The sequence below is a fragment of the Enoplosus armatus genome, chromosome 3 (assembly GCF_043641665.1).
Source record: "Enoplosus armatus isolate fEnoArm2 chromosome 3, fEnoArm2.hap1, whole genome shotgun sequence".
In the NCBI taxonomy this organism is placed as follows: domain Eukaryota; kingdom Metazoa; phylum Chordata; class Actinopteri; order Centrarchiformes; family Enoplosidae; genus Enoplosus; species Enoplosus armatus.
Genome location: NC_092182.1, coordinates 1502956 through 1529586, shown reverse-complemented (window position 1 = coordinate 1529586; position 26631 = coordinate 1502956). Strand labels below are relative to the sequence as shown.

General features: G+C 45.7%; 1 protein-coding gene across 1 annotated transcript in view; it reads right to left on the bottom strand.

Annotated features, from left to right (window-relative positions):
- The window catches only part of fbln2 (fibulin 2), a 50580-nt gene that overhangs the window by 1894 nt on the left and 22055 nt on the right, over nt 1-26631 (bottom strand). The window contains exons 4-15 of the mRNA XM_070902780.1: nt 25545-25731; nt 21476-21685; nt 20594-20734; nt 19117-19218; nt 12019-12153; nt 9912-10049; nt 7961-8104; nt 6436-6564; nt 3794-3919; nt 2342-2458; nt 706-834; nt 237-360 (exon numbers count right to left, since the gene is read on the bottom strand). Coding sequence (XP_070758881.1) covers nt 237-360; nt 706-834; nt 2342-2458; nt 3794-3919; nt 6436-6564; nt 7961-8104; nt 9912-10049; nt 12019-12153; nt 19117-19218; nt 20594-20734; nt 21476-21685; nt 25545-25731 — 1682 coding nt within the window. The remainder of the gene's footprint in view (nt 1-236; nt 361-705; nt 835-2341; nt 2459-3793; nt 3920-6435; nt 6565-7960; nt 8105-9911; nt 10050-12018; nt 12154-19116; nt 19219-20593; nt 20735-21475; nt 21686-25544; nt 25732-26631) is intronic.

The window sequence follows — 26631 nt, the reverse complement described above, 5'->3', positions numbered from 1 at the left end:
GACTTCATCGTGCCGCTCGATGGGAGTCGATGTTCGGTCAGGAGCCAGCCCCTCTAGCTGCCGCGGGTTCACAGCTAACGAGGCCCTTCAAGTGCAGCACACTGCACTGCAAGGACATGTATGCACGGCAGTTCTCGTTAAAGGAGGCAGAGAGGAAACCTAATGAAAATCCCACAGGTACGGGTCGACGTTTAAAGGGGCAGTGTTTCAGGTTTTAAAAAAAAAATGCTACTCACACGTCTGACACCTTCTTGTAGTTGTGAGGGCAGTCAAAGGAGAGGCATCTGAAGCCTCCCTGGAGGTTGTAGCAGGTCTGTCCATGTGAACAGTTGTGGGTGCCAGTTGTGCATTCGTCAATGTCTGAAAAGAGGTAAGAAATAAAAGGAATAAGCACACCGACAGTGTTGAGCGGTTCGGATTTGAACAGGCTACCAGAGTTCGATCCTCTTCGCTGCTGGGAGTGTTTTACGACGACCCTCAAAATGCAAAATGCATTCAGGCGTTTTATGCATGGTGCTATTTCTCTTATTAATCCTCTTTATTCTTTAAAACAGGCTCTAATTCTTTTTTTTTTATTTATTAATTTGAATTATTTTTTTTACACACACACACAAGAGACATAAAAGGGGCTGAAAATCGCTCCTTTTCAGTTTTATTCAGTTTGATTTTCATAAAAAAAAGAGAGACGGGGGGGGGGGGGCTCACCTCTGCAAGTGCGTCCATTGGCGGACATGATGTATCCATGAGGAGGACAGGCACACTGGTAGCTGCCAGCAACATTAACACACTGGAAGGCACAAAGGTTCCCGATGCTCTGGGAGCACTCGTCAATATCTGTCAAAAACACACACACACACACACACACACACACACACACACACACACACCTCCTGAGTCAGATTAGAGCCCTGTGCATCAGGACTTTTCCTCTTTATCTGTGTGTGTGTTTGTGTGTGTTTTTAACGCCTGCGTGACTGACTGACTGACTGACTGACTGACTGACTTTTCCTGTCTGGGGGATTAGCGACAGAAGCCACCTTAAGGCGCTGCCACCCAAGACAAACATAAAACGATGCTACTGATGACAGAGAGCCACGCTGCTGTCAATGTGGTCCCAGCATTCACGGAAACGTCGCGTAATTATTCGGATCAATGAGTCTTAATACGAGCAATCGGAGTTGTTATCGGGGTTAAACCTCCTTCCCCCCGTAGGTGCTGAAGCAAGAAAGTGCTGCGCAGCTGCTCTGTTCCCGTACTGTGCTCACCTCTGGTACACTGTGCACGTGCACGTTCATGAATAGAAAGTATTTGCCCCTTTTTTTTTTTGCAAATTCAAAAATGCAGACAGTTACTGCAAGAACCAGTTTTTGTTTTTTTTCTTCTGCAAAATGCCTTGCGTCTTTAAAATGATGACAAACTGAACGCGCAGCGCCTCACCCGCCTTACTTTTGACTTTCGATTAATATCGGAGGCTTGATATTGTTTCTCCTGCCAGGTTTTATCCATCGCTCATCCTAGTTTTTCTGCTGTTTCCACAAAGGGGGGAAAATACAGAGGAAAATGCTACCGTAACAACTGCTGTTGGGGGCTAGAATAAAGCCCCTCTATGTAGATTTTTTTTTTTTTTTATGAGTGTAGCATCTTTGTCTTACAAATGATTGACTGGATTGGGATTGATAGGGTGTAGGACAAGTGGGGGGAGGGTTTGGACTTTCATTAGTGTCTGCTACATTGTCTTTTGTCCACTAGGGAGCGCCAACGTCAATTCAATGTTATTCATGTAGCGCCAAATCACAACAAAAGTCATCTCATGACACTTTGCACATAGAGCAGGTCCAGCCCGTACTCTTTAAGTCAAAGAATTTTAATTTAAGGGCTTTAAGGCTGCAGACAACTTTATTAGGTAGACCTATTCAAAATAATGCAATAAAGCAGAACAGCTCTGCCACATATTCTGCCTTTATGAAGCTTAGAATGGCCACTTGATTCAACCATATGTTTGTTACTGAGGTCGTAGTTGGTGGTGTTGTACTGGACTGCATTATATTATGTGTTTCTTATATTCTAATAGTCAATCAAAACTGAACATCGTTATGTTTGTAAAGGTGGATTTGATGGCTGACCTGATAAAGTGACCACCGAGTGTACCTCTGACATATCATTGCCTTGTAAAGTAGTTATATACTAACGTGTTAGCAATCAATCGCGTAATTATACATCCAGGAGATTCACATTTGATAAGTGTCACAGTCCAACTGGCTAATGTAAGTCCAGTATTCACTCTCCTTTAGTTTTGGTCTCCACCAACAGTCTCTACGTAGTAACACTGGTGGAAAAATACCTTCACAGGTGTGTCCGTCCTCTTTCAGGTAGTAGCCTTGGCGGCAGTAGCACTGATACGAGCCGTATATGTTGGCGCACTCCTGGCTGCAGGGTTTTTTGTCACATTCATTTACGTCTACGCACAGAAAAGAAGAGACAGGATTAGAATTATTCCCGTCTTTCACAGGCCTTCATTCTGTATTTTTTCCTTATTGTCAACAAATCCCATGAAAAGACTCAAATGAACAGTTCATATCTCAATACTCTCTGACGTCCCTGCCCTGTCTGCGGCGCTCAGACCCGAGCCCATTGGTTCCTCCAGAAGGTGAAATCTTTCAAAATGAGTCACAAATATGTGGTTTCACTTTCTCCTCAGGCTCAGTCATTTCCTCAAACAGCTGCTCGCTGTAAGTTTCTATCAAACAAACGGGAGGAAACAGTGCATTTATTGGGGACTATTTACAGCAGTGGATGAATCCACATGTGGCGCTCTCGTGAGTATTTGGGGCAGCAGGACGGTGTGTGTGTGTGGGACTGAGTCAAGATAAACTACAGTGTGTGTGCGTTCATGGTGATGAAGGAACATGTCACCCAGTGACAGTGAGGCTCTTTCGTGTGGTGTTTTTAATAGTTTTTGGAGCTCTATGGCACAGAGCAAGAACCAGGCTGGTGGTACACACACACACACACAATGCTTAGTAGTATCAGTCCATTGTTGTTTTTGTCTTTAATAAAAATATAAAATACCAACAGCCTCATCCCTTGATATAATAAACCCCACCATTGCAATGGACAAAGAAATGAGCACCACTTACAGAAAGAAAATAAGAGGAAATGAGTGATTTCTTAGGAGGTGCGTTGTGGAATCAACATTTCAGCCATTTTGAAGGTGCAATGACGGTCTGGTGGTGCGATTTATTATTAAACTGCTTCCCCAAGAGACACAAGCTCAAGTGACTGGGACGAATTAATGCGGAAAGCACTAATTCAAATCTAATCATGTAGCTCAGAGAAGCCTTGATAAAAAAAAAAAAAACCTTGACACATGCAAATCTTCACCTGTTGATCGTGAACAGAAACCTTCACAACCTTGATTAAGTTCCCTGAGTAATGGCTGAGGACAGCCACTGACTCCTGGTCAGCTTTGCTCACAGTGATGACTGATGGCACCTGAACCTGGAAGCCATTACGCATGCACTGTCAGACGCCCCCGCGTCACAGAGATGAAGACTAAATTCAAATTCCGACAGAAAGCGGCCTTTTCGGATAACAAAGACGCTCATAAACGGTCTCCTATCAACATATATAATCTCCAAAGTCCGTGTGAAGGCCGCATTTGGCTTTTGCTGCCACCGCTCTCCCTAGAGGCTTACCTCTACGCCTTGAGCTCTTCAAGGAAAACAGCAGTCCATCCAAACAAGGTGGCATTTAAATTCTCTATATGATAAAGAAAAGCTTACGTCTAGCTTACCTTCGCAGTTCTTGCCGTCAAATGCCAGGGAGAAGCCGGCCGTGCACGAGCAGTGGTAGGAGCCTGGGGTGTTTTCGCAGGTCTGGGCGCACATCCTGCCGGGATAGCGCCAGCACTCGTTTACATCTGTCAGCGCAGGAGTAGGAGCTATTAGACAGACGGATACCTCCGGGCCACTAGAGACTCGATGCCAGTTCTCACCCAGACACACAGAAAACCAGAGTGTGAGTGTGACTTTTTCACCTTCATTTTTCATGTCCCTTCATTCACCTATTTAACAATGTGTTCCACGATGGTGCTTTGAACTAAAACATCATAGAAGAGTTTAAAAATTGATGACGATAGAAAACGCGTCACCGCAATGTTTACATATCGATGTTTTTACGAAGCCAGAAATATATACTTGTTATACTTGTCGCAGGGTGCTTAAAGCCCGTGGTGCGAGCAGAACCACCTGCAGCTCAACGTGACGAAGACAAAAGGAGCTGACTGTGGATCTGAGGAGGACCAAGGTGCCGATGACCCCTGTTTCCGTCCAGGGAGGTCAGTGTGGACATTGTAGAGGATTACAAGTACCTGGGAGTTCACATTGACAATAAACTGGACTGGGCGAAGAACACTAATGCCCTCTGCAGGAAGAGCCAGAGATGTCTCTATTTCCTGAGGCGGCTGAGATCCTTCAACATCTGCCGGACTATGCTGAGGATGTTCTATGAGTCTGCGGTGGCCAGCGCTATCCTCTATGCTGTTGCATGCTGGGGGCAGCAGGCTGAGGGCGGCGGACTCCGACAGACTCAACAAACTGATCCGCAAGGGGCCAGTGACGTCGTTGTGGGGGTGGAGCTGGACTCTCTGACGGTGGTGTCAGAGAGGGAGGATGCTGTCTCATCCTGTCTCAGGACAATGTCTCACATCCCCTCCATGACGTACTGGTCGGACACAAGAGCAGCTTCAGTGGGAGACTCGTTCCTCCCAAATGTCCAACGGAGCGCCACAGGAAATCAGTCCTGCCTGTGGCCATCAAACTGTTCAACTCCTCAGACTTTTTTGCTCATACATACAGTGTAACTTCCCCCCGGGGATCAATAAAGTATTTCTGAGTCTGATTCTGTTGGTAAACTACTTTTTACTAATAGCTAGTTAACATGGTACGTGGGATTCCAATGAGAATAGAGTGCTGCTGAATGAGTCAGCATTTTTACGCTTCCTGTTCCCTCGTCTGGAAGTTAGTGGGTTTCTTTGGATGGGTTTTTTAGGTTAGATGCCTGAAATAAGGTCTGTGGTTACACACAAGCTTAAGAGATTTACACGTTTTGTTCTACGACATAAAACACGTCAGTAGATACCCCCCCCACTCGTGAATTTGGCGGTTGTATACATACATGTTGGATTAACGCACAACACTGTTTAATACAATTCAAGGTATTGCACAGATGCACTATTCAAAGACAAAATGACATGGAATCATCCCGGAAATCTCACCACAGTGCGATAAAATGTGACTCATCAGAAGCTACCTTACTACACAGTTATGCCTTATGTCCCCATTTACAGAGCTTCTGGATGGGGATGAGTATTTTCGAAGATGCTCGGGGTGGAGATGGAACCTGACCCAGTATTAATCATCCTAGGAAGATCGGAAGGGCTGAGGAGACTGCAGGTAGCTCAACAACACCTCTTATCTTACGGACTTCTCACTGCTAAGAGGCTCATTCGTCTGTTTTGGAAGAAGGATGTGCCAACTATTAAACTCTAGACTAACTGAGTTGACAGAAACTCTGCATTTAGAGGAGAAAGTCATCTACTCACCAGCCCGCCTTTACAGCCTCGTCGTGTTTACACTCTATATCTATCTGTCTATGTATCTATATCTATCTATATTCTCTTCAAAGTGAAGCTCAGCGGTGGTGACGTTGAAGTAATGCTGTAGTTCCTTTTACAGCCTAACGTTAGCTTTTTACTTCTGGTGATTCCATTTACGCTTAAAAACCATAAAAGTGGAGTTCATTAGTGAAGATTATCTTGCTGAACAAAACGTGTGAGTATCATAAACTTTTGTTTTGCCACAGAGCTTATTTTCGCGTTTCATGTACGTCGCGATTTATTCGCTAGGTATGTTTCCATCCGTTGCACCAACTTTTCCACCTCAGCCGAGCGTAAAAAAAAAATATTTAGCAATATTTCTAGTTTTTTTTTTCTTTCTTTTTTTTAATTATTGCATTTATACTCAGTTTTTTTTTATTTATTTATGCGCAAGTCGAAAATGCACACAAAAACTAGTGGCTGGAACAACGGAACGTCTTTTGTTTTAGTGTGTTAACTTAATTTTGATGTGTATCACTGTGTTAACTGTCCCAAAACAATCTTGAAATCCTCACATTATTATTATAAGACGGATAATAATAATAATAAGAAGAAGAATTACTTTATTAATCCCTTTAGAGGAAATTCAATTAGCACTAATTATCAGTAAAAGGCCCAAATCAAATCTGACATCACATTTAGCACAAAAACATTTTTTTTTTGGAGGTGTAACATCTTTTTCTGCCTCCGGAGCAGCTCTGGCTTCAAAAGCAGCTCGGAACGTCTGAACCTCCAATCTGCTCGTCATCATCTCGCAGACCTGACGCAGCGATACGTACCGGTGCAGACTTTGCGGATGGCGTCGTACTGGTAGCCCGTCTGACAGTCACAGCGGTAGCTGCCAGGGAGGTTGTGACAGATCTGGCCCACTCCACAGCGGTGCGTCCCCATCTGACACTCATCAATGTCTAGACAGGCCGGGGGGAGAGAGAGAGAGAGAGAGAGAGAGAGAGAGAGAGAGAGAGATAAAGCAGCTCAGCAATGACCCACTCTGCACCTGACAGACAAACTCCAAGCCGCACCAGCAGACTCAGTGCAAACACAGACACACTTCTTTCTCACGCTCACTCGGTTTCTCCCTCACATAGGGTCACAAAGATCACAACATTTGGCCTTGAACCGTTTCCTCGAAATCCCTATAAAAACAACACGTTTTGATCATTGATCGAAACAAATCCTGGTTCCCACTCCCCCCCCCACCCCCCCCCCCCCCGTTTCTCTGTTCTTTATCAGAGTCATAGCAGCTAAAAGCAGCTTCACCCTTTCAGCCCAATATTCCTCGAGGAGATCGGAAATGTATTTTGGCCTGAGATTACTGAGCGATTTACGAGCAGCAGCACTTTAAAATCTATTCTGCAAGTAACTTGAAGCCAGTGTGAAAGCAATGTGCTCAGTTCTCTTGGTGCCCGTCAGGACTCAGGCAGCAGCGTTCTGAATGAGCTGAAGTTGGTCTTTTTGAAGAAGACCCAGACAGGAGAGCGTCCACCCTGCTGGAAATGAAGGCCTGGATGGCTTTCTCGATGTCGTGATAAAATGCTGATTTAGTTATCGCCTTGATGTGGCCGCTGAAGCTCAGATCTGAGTCTATTTTGACAACTCGGCCCCTGTCAGCTAGAGCAACAACAACGGCAACATTAATCAAGATCAGGCAAACAAGAGGCTGCGCTCGTGCCACCGACCGATGTTACTCAGCATCATCAAAGTGAAGAGACGGCGTTCACGGCAGCAGCCCGCTGGTTCATTCGGAGGCGCCTCAACAGCGTTCCGATTCTACTACTTCCTCAGAGAGACGCAAGGCCGTGAAGATCAAAAAGACGGACAGCCTGTGATGCTCACACGGATTCACTTTGATACTAGGAAGAAAACACGGCTGTACTGCAATGAAATAAAAGGGATATCCAATACAATTGCTGCTGGAATAAGCTTGACGCGCTAAAAGTGACTTCTGCTCAATGAGTTTACTCGATTTGATATATCTTTGATTTTTCTTGTTGTTGTTTGATGTGTGTTGGTGTGGCCTCCACCCAGCACTCACACAATCATAATAATAAATACTGGTAAAATAAAATGAACTCCGTTAATGTGAAGAAAACATAACATTGAAGTGAGTTAAAAAAAAAATATATATATATATATTTTACAATTTCTTATCTATTTATTTAATTTTGCACAGTTTTGGTCTCCATATGACTGAATTGTGGCATTTTGGGACCAGGCGTTCGGCCAAATACTAGCCAAAACAAAATACGGCATCAACGGCCTCCCCTTAGTCCACGTCGCCGGGCTCGAAGAGGTGACTCTCACCGACACACTTGGCTCCGTCCGGGCCGGCGTGGTAGCCGTGGCTGCACATTACGGCCTTCTGCTGGCACGTGTAGGAGCCCACCGTGTTGATGCAGTTAAAGCCTGAGCTGCACGGCTCACTCGGGCTGCTGCACTCATTTATGTCTGAGAGAGAGAGAGAGAGAGAGAATCAAGCCTCAAGACAGCAGAGGAAAATGACTGTAATGACTGTTAGGAGGCTTAATCCTGATTGACAGGCCTCGACTTCACTCCCAGCAATTTCCACGGAACAATCACGTAGTCGTGTATTTACTTGTTGACTTGCTGGCGGTAATCGCGTCTTCTTAACATACAGCGGTTCCAACGCTCAGGGAGCAGCGTTGATGAAGCAGATTAGACTTTAAAGCAACCACGTGAGAATCCCAAAGACGGGACAAGTTGAACTGTAGTTATTCGCGTCGAGCGGGTGCATATCTCACAGAATTTGCAAAAACAATGTGACAAGAAGGGGGTTAGCCACTCATTTAGGGAAAGCTAAAAGGAAGCTTCCACCCTCAGTGATAGATGTGAACATTACGGCTACCTCATGAGATCCCCCCCCCCCCCCACAACATTTCGCGAAGAAAAATGAAGTAAAAACAACAAGTTGTGGTTTCATTATTTCCTTGGCTGGGTGTAGGGACTTCTTGGTGTCTTCCCAATGGTTGCCTGGTAACTTGACGGTGAAAATACTCCGAGAAGTCCCTGCTCGCAGCCAAGGAAATATTAAAAACCACAATTTGTCATTTCTTTTACTTTGGTTTTTGTGTCCCCTTGCCCACATTCTAAGCTAACCGTCTCCTGGCAGTAGCTTCATATCTAACGGACAGATGTGTTAGCAAGCGTATTTCCCAAAACCAATTTCGATTTAAGAATATACATATTTTGATGAGACAGATGAGAGATGACAGGAAATAAGGGGAGAGGCGGGGGATGACATGCAACGACGGTTTCTGGCCTGACCGTGGTGGTGCAGTGGTTAGCACTGTCGCACGGGAGGTAGAGCAGGGTAGAGCGGGTTTGGGGTTTGATCCCCGGCTTCTCCCCCATCCGCATGTCGAAGTGTCCTTGAGCAAGACACTGAACGCTAAGTTGCTACCGATGGAGGCCCAGCACCTTGCATGACGCCATAGGCCGTATAAAAGAAGTCGGCGTGGCCACCGGGACGTCACTCATTGGTTTGCGGACTGCCGTTTTGAAGCCTCAAGCTTGGCATTTTGGTCATCGCCATCTTAAGTTTTTTGGAGCCATATTTGGACAAGAGGGTGGAGCTGGGGATCCACCTGCAACCGGACCGCACCTGACAGCTTGTAAGTGTACTTACCAGAGAGTGTCAACCGAATACCGCTATCCAGATTGACGAGTCGCGTGATAGCGACTTGTCAACCACAAGGTAGCCCCGCCCTAAAGCGTACCCTGCTTTATCGTCTATGTTACATTAAATTGGACTAAACTGAACATCATGCTGTATTGAAGAAGACTTCAAACTAGCGACTTAAGACCATAAACTCATTAGGAAAATGTTTACCGGGGCCATAAATCAAGTTGGAAGTAGGGTCATTTTCTCATAGACTTCTATACAATCACAACCAGTGGAGTCGCTGGCCGTTCGAAAGAATGCAGGTTTTAGGCACTTTCGCATTGGCTTCACTTTTCAGCCTTAACCCTTTGACCACCAGGCCGTCCTCAACTATTAATTTAAAGCAGTTATGATCGATATCTATGTGTATCCAATGACAATGTGAAAACAAGGGGTTGCTCGTCGTGATGAACCTACAGAGAGTCATCGGCTGAAGGTTCACCGTCACCGCTCTCACAGCGCTGATTTTGGAGCACTGAGGTCGCTCTGACGTGGCCCTGCTCTGCATTAGCTGTTTAATGATCGTGCGTTGTGAGTTCCCATTGGGCAGCAGAGAGCAGCACTGACTCTTACCGATACAGTTGCCATGGGAGTCCTGCGTGAAGCCGCTGATGCACTTTTGTTTGGGATTACACAGGAAGGAGCCCACTGTGTTCTCACACACGAAGCCCACCCCACAGTTATGGGTACGCAGAACACATTCATCCACGTCTGGAAGAAAGAACAGAATTCAATGAGTCACCTCGAAACAAACCGGCACAGTCCACGCTTCACTCAGTTTTTAAAAAGTTTTCAAAAATCTGCTGTCAACTCTCTGAGCTCCAGTCTGAGCTCTCAGTTTGTAAAACCGTACAGTAGGTGGCACTGTGGCTCAAGCACAGGCTGGACGCGTGCAGCATCCCAGAAATTCAAACTTTCGCTCTGTCAGTGTTTAACTCGAGGAAAAATTCCCCTCCGGTAAAAAAAAAAAAAAAATATCCTTTGTTCCAACTCATGCAATTAACAGAAGTTGAACAAAACTTCTTAAATGACAGCTGAATTGAATCTCGTGAGCGATGGATGGAGTTTAAATGGATTTGTTCTTTTGTGCGAGCCCGTTTCTCGGGAGCTCACATTATATTAGCTCCTGTGGAACTTGTCCCGTGGCACACAAGCGGAAGGTCTTAATTTCGGGGGGGTTTTCTCTACCAATCATCATCAGAAGGGAGACATTTCCAACACCACAGGTCTCTCCTTTCTTTCATGCATCTAATTGGTTCTCCCCGCCACGTTGGATGGCCGACTAAATGTTCACCTTCGTTATCTAGCTACACTGATTTGTCCTCCCTGGTGCCAAGTGCTGATGACAGAGCTTCAAAGTGCTTCGCCGCCCGCGCAATGCTGCCTCTCCGGGTGATTATCTTGTCACATACCGAACCTGGGCATCTGCTGAAGCACAAACATCACTACTGGGGCCAGAAAAACATTGGCATAAATCTTAATGAAGCCTCGCCGACTGAGCTGAGCTTAAGTCATGACCACGGACAAACAATTGCCACGGTGTGGGGGGAATCTCTATTGTGAATGATTAAATATCACTTTCTGAATTTGACACGTTGCTCTGAGGATTTGGGACAGGGACCGAGGGTGAAAATGAACTGTCTAAATATATCAGACGCTGCAATAGCCTCAACACCTATTCATGATGTGCTACACTGCAGTCTTGTGTTATTTTCTTTTTTTGGCAAAACAATTAGAACGTGCAATAGAGGGGACGTGATGACAAACTTCAGGACCAGAATAGCCTGTGCGTGCATCCGTGAGCGCCTATTACGCAGCGACCCTCGGTCTGAGCCGGTGGTGCTGCTGGTTGCCGGATCCTCCGCAGAGAAACTGGCAACACAAACACAAGTGGCAAGTTGTGGGCTGCAGCTGCATATCAGTGTAGTGTTATGGGTCTCAGCTAGATGCATCGCAGCCCAGTCTCTCGTATTGGACTGATCTGCAGCTCGTGATTTATGTTCAGGGCCAACGTCCAATGCCAGTGAAGGAGGTGCCTTATGTGTAGTGAGGTGTAAAGTAAGGGTGCAGCGGTCAGGGCGGTGAATGGGCATGTAGCACCTACGGCTTTCATGCAGGAGACTGGAGTTCGCGTCTCGTCACGGACCCGCGATTCGTCTTATCTTGGCCGGGTGCATTTACTTGCCAGGCAACCACCAGAGACTCCAGGAAGCAAATGCACCTGGCCGACAAATAGTCCGGCACATTTTTACCCGTCTTAATTAGCGAGCTTTAGATGTGCTGGTAGGTGGATTTTATGGCCTTTGCGCAGAGCCAGGCTAGCTGTTTCCCCCATGTTTCCGGTCTGTGCTAAGCTAAGCTAAGCTAAGCTAAGCTAGCCGTCTGCTGGCTCTGGCTTAACAGATGAGAGTGGTGTCAATCTGCTTATCCAGCTATTGGCAAGAAAGCAGATGAGTGTATTTCCAAAAATGTTGACACACAAATGCTGTCACTGAAAATAACCCAGGCTACAAAAATCGTCTTTTCTGTCTTATTCCTGTTCTAAAAAAAGGACTCTAAGAAGTCCTGTGCTGCCTATTGAAGACGACATCATCAGCATTTCCACAGACCACTTAAGTGGCTCTGGAAATGACTGCTGGTAAATTGGCTTAATGAAATACATCAGGAACAATGAACTCACCCTCGCAAACACTGTTCCTCAGATGGTAGCCTGCAGGACAGGTTACCTGCAGCTCGCATATAAACGAGCCCACTGTGTTCACACAGTGCTTGCTGGGCCGACAACTGTGGGTGTTGGTCGCGCACTCGTCCACATCTGCAGAAGAAGAACAAGGGTGAGGGAGACGGACGCCAGGGCGTGTGACCGTGAGGCGAAGCAGTTTGTTGGTGGAGAGGGCCTGTGCGTAATTCATCCTCCCCATGACTGGTCCTAACTGTCACCATGATGGGGCTCAATGAGTCAGCAGCAGATGGACGTCAGCAAAGAAAAAAAAAATAAAAATGCTGACGAAACTAACAAAGGAAGTCACTCTTACGTCAAGCAGTTTGAGGCATACCAGGAAATTACATGTTTTGCTTTTGCCTGCGTGGAAATCCCCCAGCTGGGAAGCTGTCATGTCTGACAGTCTCAGACTGAGACACTTGCTTTAAAAATCAGGTATTTAAGCAGTTAAATATTACAGCTGATTTGTTTTAATTAGCCGCTAATCTAGCCGGCAAAGCGTTAATGGTTGGTAGCTCATTCGGCAATCTGAGGGGCAGCACAATCTACGTGAGCCAAGGAGCTAAAATGAGTCGACGTTTGAGTTGTGTCGTCAGCGATGGTGATGCTGGTGATTACCACTTTATGCAAATATGTTTGAAATGAAATGATTTGATTGGCCATTGGCAAAAAAACAACAAAAAACAAACAAACAATGGCATTCTCGCTGGAATAACCACAGACAGGAGGTGCCGTCAACAACGAAAACAAACGGACTAAATGAAGATTTGTTCTCCGTCCCGCTGATACTGCACACTTTACCCTCACGGAACAGAGCAACTTTGAACAGTGACTGCTTTGTAAATCCCAAGTCACATTTAGAATATCAGGTCTTGGCAAAAGCGCAAAGTGATGTTGCTGGCGATGCTTGTTTGTGTGAAATTAAAATACACAGTAGCAAGCCTTTAAATCTTTATCAGTCAAATGGCACCGCGGCCAGGAAACAGGCGCCGTTGATTTATGACACCGTGCATCGCAGCGCGGGGCCGATTGGCTGGGTGCGCTGATAGGGTTGGAGGGTTTTTTTTGGGGGGGGGGGGGGGGGGGGTGTATCTGTGCGTTCGTGTGCATATGGTAGTGTGGCTGTCATCCAGGTTTTTGAAGATCACCCCCCAAAACACGGCACGTCCCACAGGGAACCTGACGAAAAGGTCTTGCACAAATCTGCCAAGGCTGGAAAAACAAAAGGCAAGTACAAGAGGAGGACGCATTCTCCCGTGTTGCCCTGTGTTTCTGTTGGCAGTCCCTCGCCGGAATGTCTTTCTTGACTTTCAAAGCTTTTTGCCGCCGGGAATTTGAGTGAACTGTGCGCCTCGCAACACCTTTCTACGGGGAGCGGGACGAGGGGAAAACACTGATCTGAGGTTTTTCAGCGTGTAACTGGTGCGTGAGCAACATCCTGCAGCTCTTTTTCGTGAGGTTGTATTAGAAAACTACACAAGCACGGGCGATGTGACGCCTCCGTGGAGCTGCAGCGAAAACATTCATCTTACTCACTGAAATTAACAGTTTCCCCTTCGACATTGTGCAATGCTCTGGAGAGTCTACGGGGAGTCGTGCTGTACGTGCAGTGCAAGTGGTGACACACTCCTGTTTCGGGGGCCCGCCTTTCGCAAATGTCCCTGTTTGTTCCCCAGCCGAGAGACATCTGTTGTCTTCATTGTAGGGAGGATATTTCCAGGGGCAAATCACACCGAGCACCTTGTCCTCTGGGCCCTGCTCTCCGTCAAGCCTCGGGATGGACGGGACTGTTTCCAATGTTTGCGTGTTGCCAGTGGTGCAGAAAGTCGCCTTCCCCTTCCACTCTGGTGGCCAGCTTTATTTCCAGTGCGTCATTCGAAGAGGGGGAGGGGGGGGGGGATCTAAATAAAAGGGCCTATTGCCTCAAGGTCCCTACCTTCCCTGACCTGATCCCCAGGGACAGCCACATTACACAGTCGCGAGGAGTGAAGTGATCCAATGCAAGGTGAAAACAAAGGCTCTATTTTTCAAAAAAAAAACAAAAAACAAAAAAAACACGGAGCGGGGAGATAGCACTTTTAGAAGAATTCCATCAAGAGACACCGGAGGGGGCCGCGCACAGCGAGATGTCTGAGAGGCGGCACTTTTAGGCGTTGTTCTTCCACACTGGACCCAGTGGACGATTTTTGAAAAGTTCAAGCTGAGGTGGATGAAGTCAGCCTTTCGCCTGTTCGCCTGTTTCAAGCTGTGGGCAGCATTTCCAAATCATCAGCGACAAAGGGAAGGGAAGTCAGGAGGATGTACCACACAAAGTTATATATGTTTTCAGGCTTTATCCATTAAAAAAAACTGGAATGCAATGTGCGACCAGTGCGGCGCGTGATTTTACTTTGCGACACGATGATCCACACAATAACTCTGTCAGGCAACAACACAATTTACAATATTAGGGTTAGTACAATAAAAGCGAGTTTGTTTTATAGAACGATTAATAATGTTACGTTCAATTAGATTTGGTTATGAGGCAACAACTCGTCTTGTTTATATGATTTCATCAGTTCTCCATAATAATCCTGTTTATACGACCATCCAAACACAGTTCTGGGGTTTAACTTGCTGCATAACTATATAAAATTTAACCGAAACTATGAACCCTATATGTGATTTGGACTGGAGTTACATCCAGGTAACTTATAAAGTTATTTCGCTGCGTTTACGTTCGCTTCCGACAGAGCGGCGATGGCGGCGAAGGTGTTGCTTGCCTGCTGAGAGATTCTTTCTGTAACTTCCTCATGTTGAGCTCACTCACAACAAACTCGACACAACATAACACACCCAAATCTCCCGACACCCAACTGTTTGTGAACACCAGACCAGAACCAGTCACAGCATGGACTGGGACGTCATCGACCAGGAGTAAGTGGACCGCCGCAGAAGAATCGAGGACTTTCACCTTTTTCGGCTCTTCCCTATGATTCCAACTCTCCGTGCTGCTTTAGCTGCTCCTCCATACGAAGTTGAAACTGGACCACAAGCCTTCTCTTTGTTTTCGCTGGGCGGGTACACCAGTCTGAAAACAATGCGGTCTATCGGAGTTATAATATCGTCCACCAAGGTTTGGTGGAGCAGAATAGTATCGCTCTCCAGCAATCCCAGCCATGTGAACCTAAAAGGCCACGTTAGCACCGCGACCACACTGAGCCTTGACGGCTATTTAGTGCAGGGTCTCGTCCGCGGCTTCATCCACGGAATCACTCTTTTTCAGGCTTCATGCACTTTTGAGGAATGCAAAACAAATCCAAACCCTGCACGCAACAGTCCTCCGAGTGTGAACGGGTGCGTGTGGGAACACGTCGCGTGTGTCAATCTAAAAACCACCATGATGTCTGAATTTGGATGGTCAGTGTGCTCGTGTGTGTGTGTGTGTGTGTGTGTGTGTGTGTGTGTGTGCCTGGGGAACCATTCACATCCTGGTGACGAGAAATCAGAAATCAAGTCAGAACACTGATTAACTGTCTAACCCAACTAACCTAACTATTCACACACACACACACACACACACACACACACACACACACACACACACAGTCATGATGATGGATTAATCCCGGCAGTATTCTTGATAGAGAGAAGGGGCTCACATTTGCTAAAACAGATTTCAGATTACTCTATTGGATAGTCTGGACTTTCCTCAGGTCCTTTAATGTGTGCCACAATCTTTTATCAGTTTTCTTCTTCATTTCCTGAAATGTGCCGGGGCGACCAAAACAAACTGGGAACTATAGCCTGGAGCCGTGCGAGGTGGTGGTGGTGGTGGTGGTGGTGGTTGTGGTGGAGAAGAGGAAGATGCTGCACAAACATGTGCATTGTGGACAACACCTCACATCCTCTTGATCTCCATCCTCTGCCCTGCCGTCTGTATCAAATGTACAAACGCCCACACACACACACACACACACACACACACACACACACACACACACACACACACACTCACAGCTTGCAGTGCTATTTGCTTTGTTTCATTCCAGTCGAGAAAACCCAAACGTTTGGCCACCCACATCTTCACATGTGGGAACACTTTGGGGAGAGAAAGTCCTCGCTCCGCTGACTGAACGGAGTGATAGGAGAGGAAAACACCAACTCTTGCTTGCGTGCGCATGCATCCAGAAGGTATTATCCCGTCTGTTGACGGACAGAGAGATTAAATAAACTCAGCCAGGGGCTGCACTTCCAGCGTATACGTTCGCTGTCACAACTGCGGGTTTCACAGCACACGGCACACATCTGAGAATATAATATATATATATATAAGCAAACTCTTTTCATGTTAACATCACTCACTTCCTGCCTGTCCATTTCTGTCCATGTGGTGGAAGAGGGGATTTTTCTCTAAGTAACACTTATCGAGCTGGTGTGTATTGACTTTCAGAGGTGGACTATATATAATTTTTTTTTTTCCCCACAAAGGAACATTGCTGCCAAGTTTTTTTTCACCCTGTTGTAAATTCATGGATCAATTTACTAACTGCTGCGGCAAATATATTACCGTACGGCCATTCATGGAAAATGGTCTGAGCCGTGTTAACAACTGCATTCTCTTCTGGGGAGAGGTTTAATGTCGACGGCCTATCTATCTATGTGATTCCACACTAAGGTTAACTTGATTCTCAGCTCCAGCGCCCCCAACAGGCCTTTACTTGGTGAGCATTGATCTGTATATATATATATATATATATATATATATATATATATATCGAATTTGACATTTTTGCCAGCAATGTAGGCAGGATATAAAAAAAAAAGCTTTAAGCTTATCTTTCAGGCCTTTCAGATAGCCTTAGATAGCAGCAATGCGTTATATCGATCAATACTTCACGTCAGTGAGGGAAGCCTAAATACTAGAAACGCCTCTCAGCGTTATGCAAAATGACCATAAAGTTGAATCAACACCTGCATAAAACAGCTTGACCAAAAAACTGACCATTAGCCCTTCATAAAGGTAGGATTTACAGCAGGACCGTTGGAATAGACTGCATTCGTTTTAGCTAGGTGCACCTAATAAACTGCCAACTGAGTGCATTATCACCTCATAAAGTTGTAATGGCTGACGTGTTAAGAAAACAATTGCCTATTTAAACTTCCAGCATATATACGCAGCGACACGTACGTGCTTCTGCCCGCCGGATGTTTGTCTGTCTGCTGTGGTGCTGGGCAGGCCCGGGTACCGAAGGTTTATAAGAGCGTTGTCTCCGGAAACAGCCGCCTGGTGCTACTGGAAACTGATGGGGCTGATGAGAGCTTGCGGGGGGCCAGCAAAACCAAAACAATCAAGCTAAAACAGGCTGAAAAAAAAAAAAAAAAAAGCTCTGCAAAGCTTCAGAGTTGGGTGATCATTCGGTGACGGTTGGTCAGCAACCCTTCTCACATTACACACATGCCGCTTGGCCTGCTGCTTCTTAAAAAAAAATATTGAGTCGTGTAGCTTTAATCTAGCTGTAATCCACAGTGTCTAGTACCTAACCAAACAATATAAACAGTAAACGCTAGAAATGAATCTGCAGTTGAAAACAGTCCCCAACAAATGCGCTATTTCCTCCTGTTTGAGTAAAGATAGCTCGTTACAGTCAACAGCTGTTAAAGTATTTAGTCTTAATACGTTTGTGACCCATTTTTAAAGATTTATATCTTCAGTGGGAACAGACTGGCTTGAGAGCTCCAGACAGGGAAGGGAAGTAGAAAGGTATGAAGAGACCAACTAATGCATTGTTGGTTTTGATTTTATTCATGGGATTTGTTGATAAAATGTAATTTATGTATATAGGAAATTGGGTACTTATTGGGATATATATATATATATATATACACAGTGCTTGACAAATTTATTAGACCACCTGTCATAAAAATGACAAAACACAAATATTCTGTCAAAAACTTGTTTCAAACTAAAAACTGTATTGTTATTTATTAGGCAAATAACAAACTGGAACAACTAAATAGTCCTTATTAACATATATTAACCAAACATCTTAATATTTTGTACGACCTCCTTTGGCCCTGATAACAGCTTCCATTCTTGCAACCACTAAAACAAATGTTTCTGTTCAGGAATGCAAGTAAATGACTATAATTTGGCATCTCAATCAAAAAATAATAACGTGCTTTACTCTTTTTTTTTCTGTTTTTTTGTAAAACAGTAAATTTGCGAATTCATGGATAACAACAATAATTATATTTTAGCATTAAAGACATCATTTTGATTAAAGAGCTTGGCTTGCACATACTGGTGGATTAACCATTACAGAGACATCAAATATTTTGGTAATCAGCAATACTGTTCATTCAGGGCAGCGGGGGCAAACACCTTAAACTGGGTGGTGGGCTAATACATTTAAGCACTGTATATATATATATATATATTTTTTTTTTTTTTTTGGTTTATAATGAGAAGATACGATACAAACAATTGTGTTTCCATGTGTGTCTCGCACACACTTGCAAGCACCAGGCAGCCAGTGCTCGATTACTGTCATTTAAGCAACAACAAACTGCAGCTGTGAATTGTGATCGTCACCCGTCAGAGGTGCCGCTGTTATCGCGCAGAGCTTTATGAAGGGAAGGTAGCTAAGTACACCGACGCTATGTGCAGTGTTTGTTATTGCAGCTATAGCTGCCCCGGAGTAATTGGCTGTGGTTGACTAATGCTCCAGGCGACGGCCTCCACCACCAGGAAGTGGGAGCCCAATCAGTCAACGCATTGTTTACTATCACAAGACCCGCATTTTCCTCCTTCATGAGTGACTGCATCCAATTAAAACGTGTCCCGATCGCCGGACAAAGCGCTCCATTGCACTTTTGTTCTGTTGCCACGGCTGTATGTGTCTGCTGTTGTTCATTTATACAGCGGCTGAGTGGTGTTGTTGAGGGCGTTGGGTTGTTTGTTACCTTGTGCAAAGCCCTTCTTGAGGGAGACAGCTTAAGGGAGACGCGCAAGCGACGTGAGCCGCTCCAATTACTGCCAGCGGCGCCGTGACAAGAAGGAGCGGCAGCCCTCACCTTCACACATGCGTCCATCTGTCGCCAGCGAGAACCCTGGGAAGCAGGAGCAGCGAGCCTGGCCTGCCACCGCCGTGCACTGCTGACTGCAAGGACCATTTTCTGCAAGAAACAAAAACTGGTGGTCATAATCGTCATTCCCTCGCAATGTCTGAAATTTCTCCTCCTCCTTCGCGCTGGTTCTCTGCTGTCCAGGTAATTCATCGCCCCGTTGTCTTGCTCTACTCCTCATGGACCTCGCCTCCACCCCCTAACACCGATCGTCCTTTCTTCCGCAGGAAAGAGCCCCTCGCATTCAACACAGCAGAATCAATTCTCTCTATTTAACAGCTCGATAGTCCTGTCACAAAGAGGCATGGGCCGGGAGCTGTTTTCCCACAGTTTCTCTCCAACCCATTCCCTGCTAAAGCTGAGTGCAGCGGCGAAGCGTCGGAGGGCCGCTCGATACATTGATCGGGATATCCTTATAACTAACAATCAGAGACGTTTGGAAAGAGCAGGGTTTTTTGTTTGCGGCCTGGAGTAGAGACTGCCGTGGCTCGGGGGTTTGCGCTGCTGATCTCCCCCTGGCTTGTTCAAGATTCAGCTCATGAAGCGTGAACGCAGCGGATCACCTATGACTGAACAGTTTGAACAGTGAAACTGCAGGCAGCGAGGCGACTGTCCCCCGTTCATACTTCAGTTCGTGAGGGGGTTGGATACATCATGTCAGCTCTTCCTGCGCCCGGCCTACATGCTCTGTTTCAATAAAAGCAGAGCTGATGCGTTGAGCAAGATGCATCCTGCCGACCGGACTCTGGACAAGCCCCCAACACCTCCCATTACACATAAAGCTGTAACACACAACCGAGGAGGGATCCATGAGGAAGTGAATATCGGAGCCTCCAACAGCTACCGTAGCGGCAGCCAGTAAATATCCCAACAACATGTGAATCAATATAATCAACTGATAATATTGACTGCTGAGGGAACTAGTTTCACGGGACATAACGCAGAGGAAGTGCCAAGATTATGGACATTAGCTTTTAGAATCAGAATCAGAGAATCAGAATCAGAGGCACCGTAGTGGAATTTCTACATAAGGACCACCGTTTTGGTCAAACTCGGAAGTTTAGTCAAGCACAGTCGAGTATAAGTAGAGTGTAAGTATTGTTTTATACGTTGGGAAAGGGAGGCTGCTTGTGAAGGTAATTAATTGATCACTGGCACAAAAAAGGCACCCGAAAGAGTCGAGCTGAGATGTTTTGTACCATATTTCAACACCAGAGAAATAATGTTGTACTGAACAAAGTTTAAAGGCATACAAACACGAGGGGCCTTTTTTTTTTTATAGCGGTACAATTAAATTCATGATGACTTGATGAGTCAGATAGGACCAGATGAAGGGCAGTCTGTAAAAAGCTGCGCCTGCATCTCAATCTAAATATCAGCTACGAGCGAATACGTGTTTTTAATTTGAGTGTAATGTCGGCATTACCTGCACAAGGATCGGGGCGGGCAGGGCTGATGGTGGTTGTACTGGTTGTAGCGGCGGCGGTGGTGGTGGTGGTGGTAGTAGTTTCCGTTGGGACCACAGCAGGACTGTCCTCTCTGACTCTGTTGTCCTCGTCGGGACTCACTGCACACGGAAACACGACAACAGAGACCCAAAAAGGACACGTCAGCTCATGAAGCTCGGCGGCTAACCACCGAAAAGGAAACTCACACTTCCACTGCAAGAGTGACTTGACTCACGTGTTCCTAAAATACGTGGAACCAAGTTTGAAAAAGAGTAATATTCCACATAATATCTGTTTCCTAATGAAGACATCATTCGAGCCAGGCTGGATGTTTTTGTCATTAAACTCGTTTCTAGAGCAGAAAGAGGTCTGCGAATACACAAATCTTTCTTTCGCTCGAGGTTGTGGGGAATTTTGATGAGCCTGTTTAAACGGCTCTTGCTCAAGTGCCGCGAGTATGATGATGAAATCAGTCGTTAGTTGAACCGCAGCATAATCACAGTCAAATGACCCTGAATGCACGCACACACACACACACACACACAATCAAAATTAAGATTCCTGTTTTTCAGCTTTTACTGGAAGCAAAATACTGACGTTTTACTGTGATTCCTAATCAAGCATCTGTATCGTAGTAAAACCACCAGGTCAAAGTATGGACCGAAAGTCTTTGTGATAAGACAGACAGAATGCGCTACCTTATTTTTAACCACATTTGCAAAGGTTAGGGGTTAGGGTTAAAAGAAATATCTATCAGAACGGACTAGCTCCGGGCGCCCTGTAGCTCACTTGGTTGGAGTTTTAACATTGGAGCTTCCCTGGTATGTTTCTAACAGGAGGAGCAGGTTTCGCCGCAGTACCTGGTGCACAGGAGTGTCCGTCCTGCTGCAGGACGTAGCCCTGGTGGCAGCCACAGCGGTACGAGCCCCAGGTGTTGGTACACGCGTGCTGGCACAGCTGGCCCGGGTGGAGCTGACACTCGTCCACGTCCTCCTGCTCCCCCACCGCGTTGGCAGCTTCATCGGTGGCGCTGATGGAGAAGGCCTCCTTGGGGAACTTGCCGTCTGAGACTGGGGAGGAGCGAGAGAAAGAGCGGGAACTGACTTGAAGACGCGACACGACGTCTGCTCCGATTTCACGTTTAAGTGTTCAAGTGATACCTTTATCTGGAGCTTCAATTCCTAAATGACTATCAAACACCACCGGTATCGTAAGTGCAAAGGTCAGGGCCGTAGTATTTATAGTTTTCTTTTTTTTTTAATCACATTTCCAAAATCAAAAACACAAAGAGCAAAAGTGAGGAGGACTGAGGAATGGATTTCACCGTGTAAATGCGAGCATGCATACTAACTAACCACAAGTCCATTCCTGTCCAGGACTGGAACATCCACCCTATGGGAGCACAGGGGAGCAAGCGTATCAGAGTCCAGAGCAACAATAGCGGCTGCGTTCGGCTCTTTCGTTTTAGTTTTGGGAGGTTTACAGTCAAGCAGCGCCAGCCAAATGCCCCTCGAATCCTTTTTCTCTTGTAAATGTAAAGCACACTGTTTGAAAATGCAAACATTAGTATTATACATGCATAAATAACCAGTGTGTTACCTGTCCTGTTGGGGTTTTTCTATAGTAAGCATCCAAATATAGTGTTTTCGTTAGAACGGACAACATTAAAATGACATTTTTATAAATAATCCTGGGGCTAACAAGCTCTACACTGCAATACACTATTTCCATGACTTCTACGGAGACTGTGGACTTTTGGACTGGGACATGTGGCTTTAGCTTCAGTCTTTGGCATTTCGTCACGTATGTAGCCGTAAAGTGCACATTTAAGACCCTGCAACAGCCTCTTTTGTTTTTTAAAACCCGTTTTTTAAAAGCGTCATCATTCGGCTTACGCCGGCGAGCCACAGCTGATGACATCTCCCAGTGATATTCGAACATTTTCGTCGTACACGCCACACGTGAAACGGAACGCTTGACAGGGCGTAACAACAGTAACTAAGGGGGCGGGGTTTAGTGAATGGTGAATACCGACGTGCTCACGTGTACATAGACAAAGGCTGTGCAGACATCCCTTCATATAGCGATTCCAATGTAAGTGAATGCATTCGGCTCAGCCAAAGTCAGTATGAAGCGCTGGCGGTCTGAGTTAGTCTAATTAAATCTGTCTTTTTGATGAACAATTACAGCAGCCAATAACTCTGTATGTACATATGGCCATGTGGGTATTTCATGTTACGCTTGAAATGTGAACCTGTCCTTTAAATCAGGTGTCTGCTGCACCCAAAACAATCGACAGGGGGGGGGGTCAAAAGGTTTTAAGCAAATATTTCTCACAGTCATTACCTCGGGCTGAAATTCAGAGGAGCAAGGCGATTACACGTTTCCTGCTTTAATTAAAAGGCGGTGAGTCATAAGGCCGAAAAACATATCCCCCATAGAAATAATTACAGTGCTTCTCATCCATATGTTCCTCCATAAAACGCTCACAAAGTAAAGGCATCCTTCATGCATCCTGAGAGAGACAGTGTGTGTGTGTGTGTGTAACTGAGAACTTGAACAGCTCCTAAACCTTTAACAGCTTTCAGCAGGTTAACTGATTCCCACTTCAGAATATGACATCATTCAAATTTCCCTTTTAAAGCTGAAGGAAATGAGCTGCAGTCGACGGTTAGAACGGAGCCTATTAAAGGGGCGGGATTAGGAGGAATTCCTCTGATGTTGTGCATGAAGTAACAGGCTAAGTAAGGCAGCGCCGAGACTGACCTTACCTCACCATCATACCGGGATACAGCTATTCCCATTAAAGGACAACCCACGAAGGCTGACTGATAATGAACATGCGGCACCATGCTGCGTGTCTGGTCCCAATATACGAACTAAAGAGATCTGAACAAAAGCCCGCCAGATCTCAAATCAATGATTTTGATTTTGAAAAGGCCTTAGCTCCTCTGAGGAGGATTTAATCGCACGGGCTAACTAACGAATGTGGTGTCGTGCTGCAATCCTTTAACGTCTTATTTCCCCCATCACACCTCTGATGTCATCGATGAAAGACGTGCGAATCCCTTCTCGTGGAGCTTACAGCTGCGAGCAAGATATGTATATGTAGGTCACATTCAGAACAGAAGCAGAAGTGGATTCTGCAGAGATAAGGGGATACAAATGGCTATTGGAATGCGTTTGCGTTGAGGCATGTTTATCCCGAACCTCAGCCGCTTTGACAACTCATTGATGTAAATGTCACCGGCATTAGGCCCTTGATGGATCAGAGACAGAGGGAAACTTTGCTGGCACAAGTACAGAGACAGCCGGCTGAGCGGCCATCTGTTCCTGATTCGTCCCAGCTTGCATAAATCTTTTCCCATTACTCCGAATGGTAACGCGACTCCTGACCAATCAGCCGAGAGCATCTGTCTTTTGGAAGATCAAACTCGGCCCAAGCGCTGCCTCCGACATAAACTTCAATGGCGGTGGCTCAACCCGGAACAAGTCTACATTGCAGGGCAGCGCAAGGTTTGTTGAAGGTATGTATGGCAAATGTATTTTCGAAGGCCAGCTTTAGAATAGTACATCTAGTTTGAAGACCCCCTTGTTGTGTCCCAAAACCAGACTGCACACTAATTCAAAGCAGGATTTGGGGTTTGCGGTGGAAAGGCTGAACAAAATGAAGTATCCTCAAAATGTCTATTGTCCACTTTGCAATTCATTACTGTAAGAAAAATGGAGAATCTATTCGCAGCTGCAAACCATCGAACAAATTGCAAATTGTGGGAAGACGGCGTGAGAAAGATCTTGGAAAATCAGATGTTCAATCTTTTCCTTTGTATCGCCTTCTCTTTCTCTTTGATTGGCAGCATCACTCCGAAGTCGCTGTGTAATTGGCGTCACCGTTTCTGGTTGGTACATTATTTTGAAGGTGTATTGGGCGTGTTTGAGATGAGGCCAGACACAATGACAGAACCTCAGCGGGTATTTCATTCTTGTAAATGTTATGACGCAACATGGTAACAAGTTTGACACGAGGATTTTTAACTTCAGGCCCTGACAGTCTAATTCTGCCCGACATACAACAGTGAAGGAAACGTATGTCTTGTATTCCTGCTTTTTCCTCTTCCTGTGTGTGCATGGAATAGTGAGGGTATTGTTGACATTTCAATTTCATTTAAATTATTCATTTGTGAATGAGTTTGAGGTGGACATTGTCTTTGTATACAATTTAATATGAAGGTTATGATGGTCACGCATGTACGGCATTTAAATACCCTATCATACATAGCGCCATTTAAGCAAGTAATGGTATTAGTAAGTTGTATAAATTAGGCTAATAAATGAATTGGGATCGAAGAAATGTTTTTCCTGCTTAGACTGGAGAGGCTGCTGGAAACTGTCCGACCTAAAGCAGTTTATTTTCATTCCTCCAGCTGCCCTTTCATTTCGACTGTAAAAACAATATGCTATGATAATAAGGATAGGGCAACGTGCGTAGCATAGCATGTAGCATGGAACAGGGAATGAATCCCAGGGCCACGTGGCTGATTTGGCCAAATTACAATCTTAAGAGGTTCGAAGTTCATCCTTGAGCTTGGAAAAAGCAGTTTGAATGTAATTCTCACCTAAAGGTCCGTTTAGTCGGTGTTCTGGAGCTTTCAATCATACCAAATGATCTTCACCAGCACATAAAGTGTGCCCAGTTGTCAGAGAATAGCAGGTGTTTTTGGAGCACTTCAAGGACTTCTCATCCATCCAGGCAAACTCCATCTGGTTATGAGGATCATCAATTTTGATATGATCGAAAGCTCCGGAACATCTTCTCAATGGACCATGAGTTATATGTCTTTTTGTTAGCAAATGTGCTAGGTTAACACTACCTATGGGTGTGATGAATGTGTTTTCCATGTTGGAAGCTCCATGGCAGTGAAACGATACCTTTTCTAGGCACAGAGGTTGGTCTAGGCTTCTGCTTTCTCCTCAGCGGGATCTGGCTCGGACCTGCCTCTTCCTCGCAGCAGGTGAGGAAGATGTGGCCGCACGGGTAGCCCAGGTACTGGTGGGCATCGCAACCCCGTCCCTCACTGCGCACCCGTAAGCCAAGAGCACAGCAGCTGCAGCACACCTGCCCGACCAGACACAACAGCAGAGCCTATTAGGGGTGCGTCACTGGGGTGTCCTCCACGTCTCTAATCACCATCTCTCTTAAACGGCCCTCCACTTTTAGCCACGTCTAGTAAACAGCAGGGGTGGGGGGGGGGACATAACAGCTAAACAGGCAAGCAGACTAGCTCATCCCTGTTAATACACTGCAAAGGGCTTCAGCTGCCGCCTCAAGCTGAACCACATGTCATGCGAGGAAAACCAGACTTTCACCTTCTTTTAACTTTCCTCAAAAACAATGGCCTGGCACAACGGTTTGGTTCAGCTGCCTCAACACACGAACAGCTGGCTTGAGGGCCAAACCGCTGGGTTTCCTCTTGGAGAAACAGGGAGTGCTATTTGGACTGACTCTGAACAAAGGCACGAGTCCCATTTCCATATGGAAGCATTCGCAGGTCTAAAAGGATGCGTACAGAAATGGGAGACTTTGGCAGTTCTTTGCTAATACATTTCAACCTGTTTGCCAATGAACACAAACACGAAAAACTGTTTGACCTTTACAAAAGCCTCTCTGCTGGCATAGGTATCTGAAATCTGGCCAAAACAAGAGCGCATTCCAGGGGATTGATTAAACAGTTTAAAGTCTAAAACGCAAAACTCGGCAAACTCAGTTTTACCCTCCAAAGGGTTCCTGTCTGTACGTGACCGCTGCCTATGGTTTGAACTGTTCACGCTGTCCAGTTTTGTCTTGAACCATTTGAAGCGGTGAGTCTACGCCCTACCTGACTCGCCAAACAGTTTCACTTCTATTTTAGAGGAAGACGTAACAAGATTGAATCAATTCGCTGTTTGTTTTATGGAGGACTTCGTGGCTGGAAAATGTGCGAGCCCAATGATCATCATGTCTTAAAACATAACACTA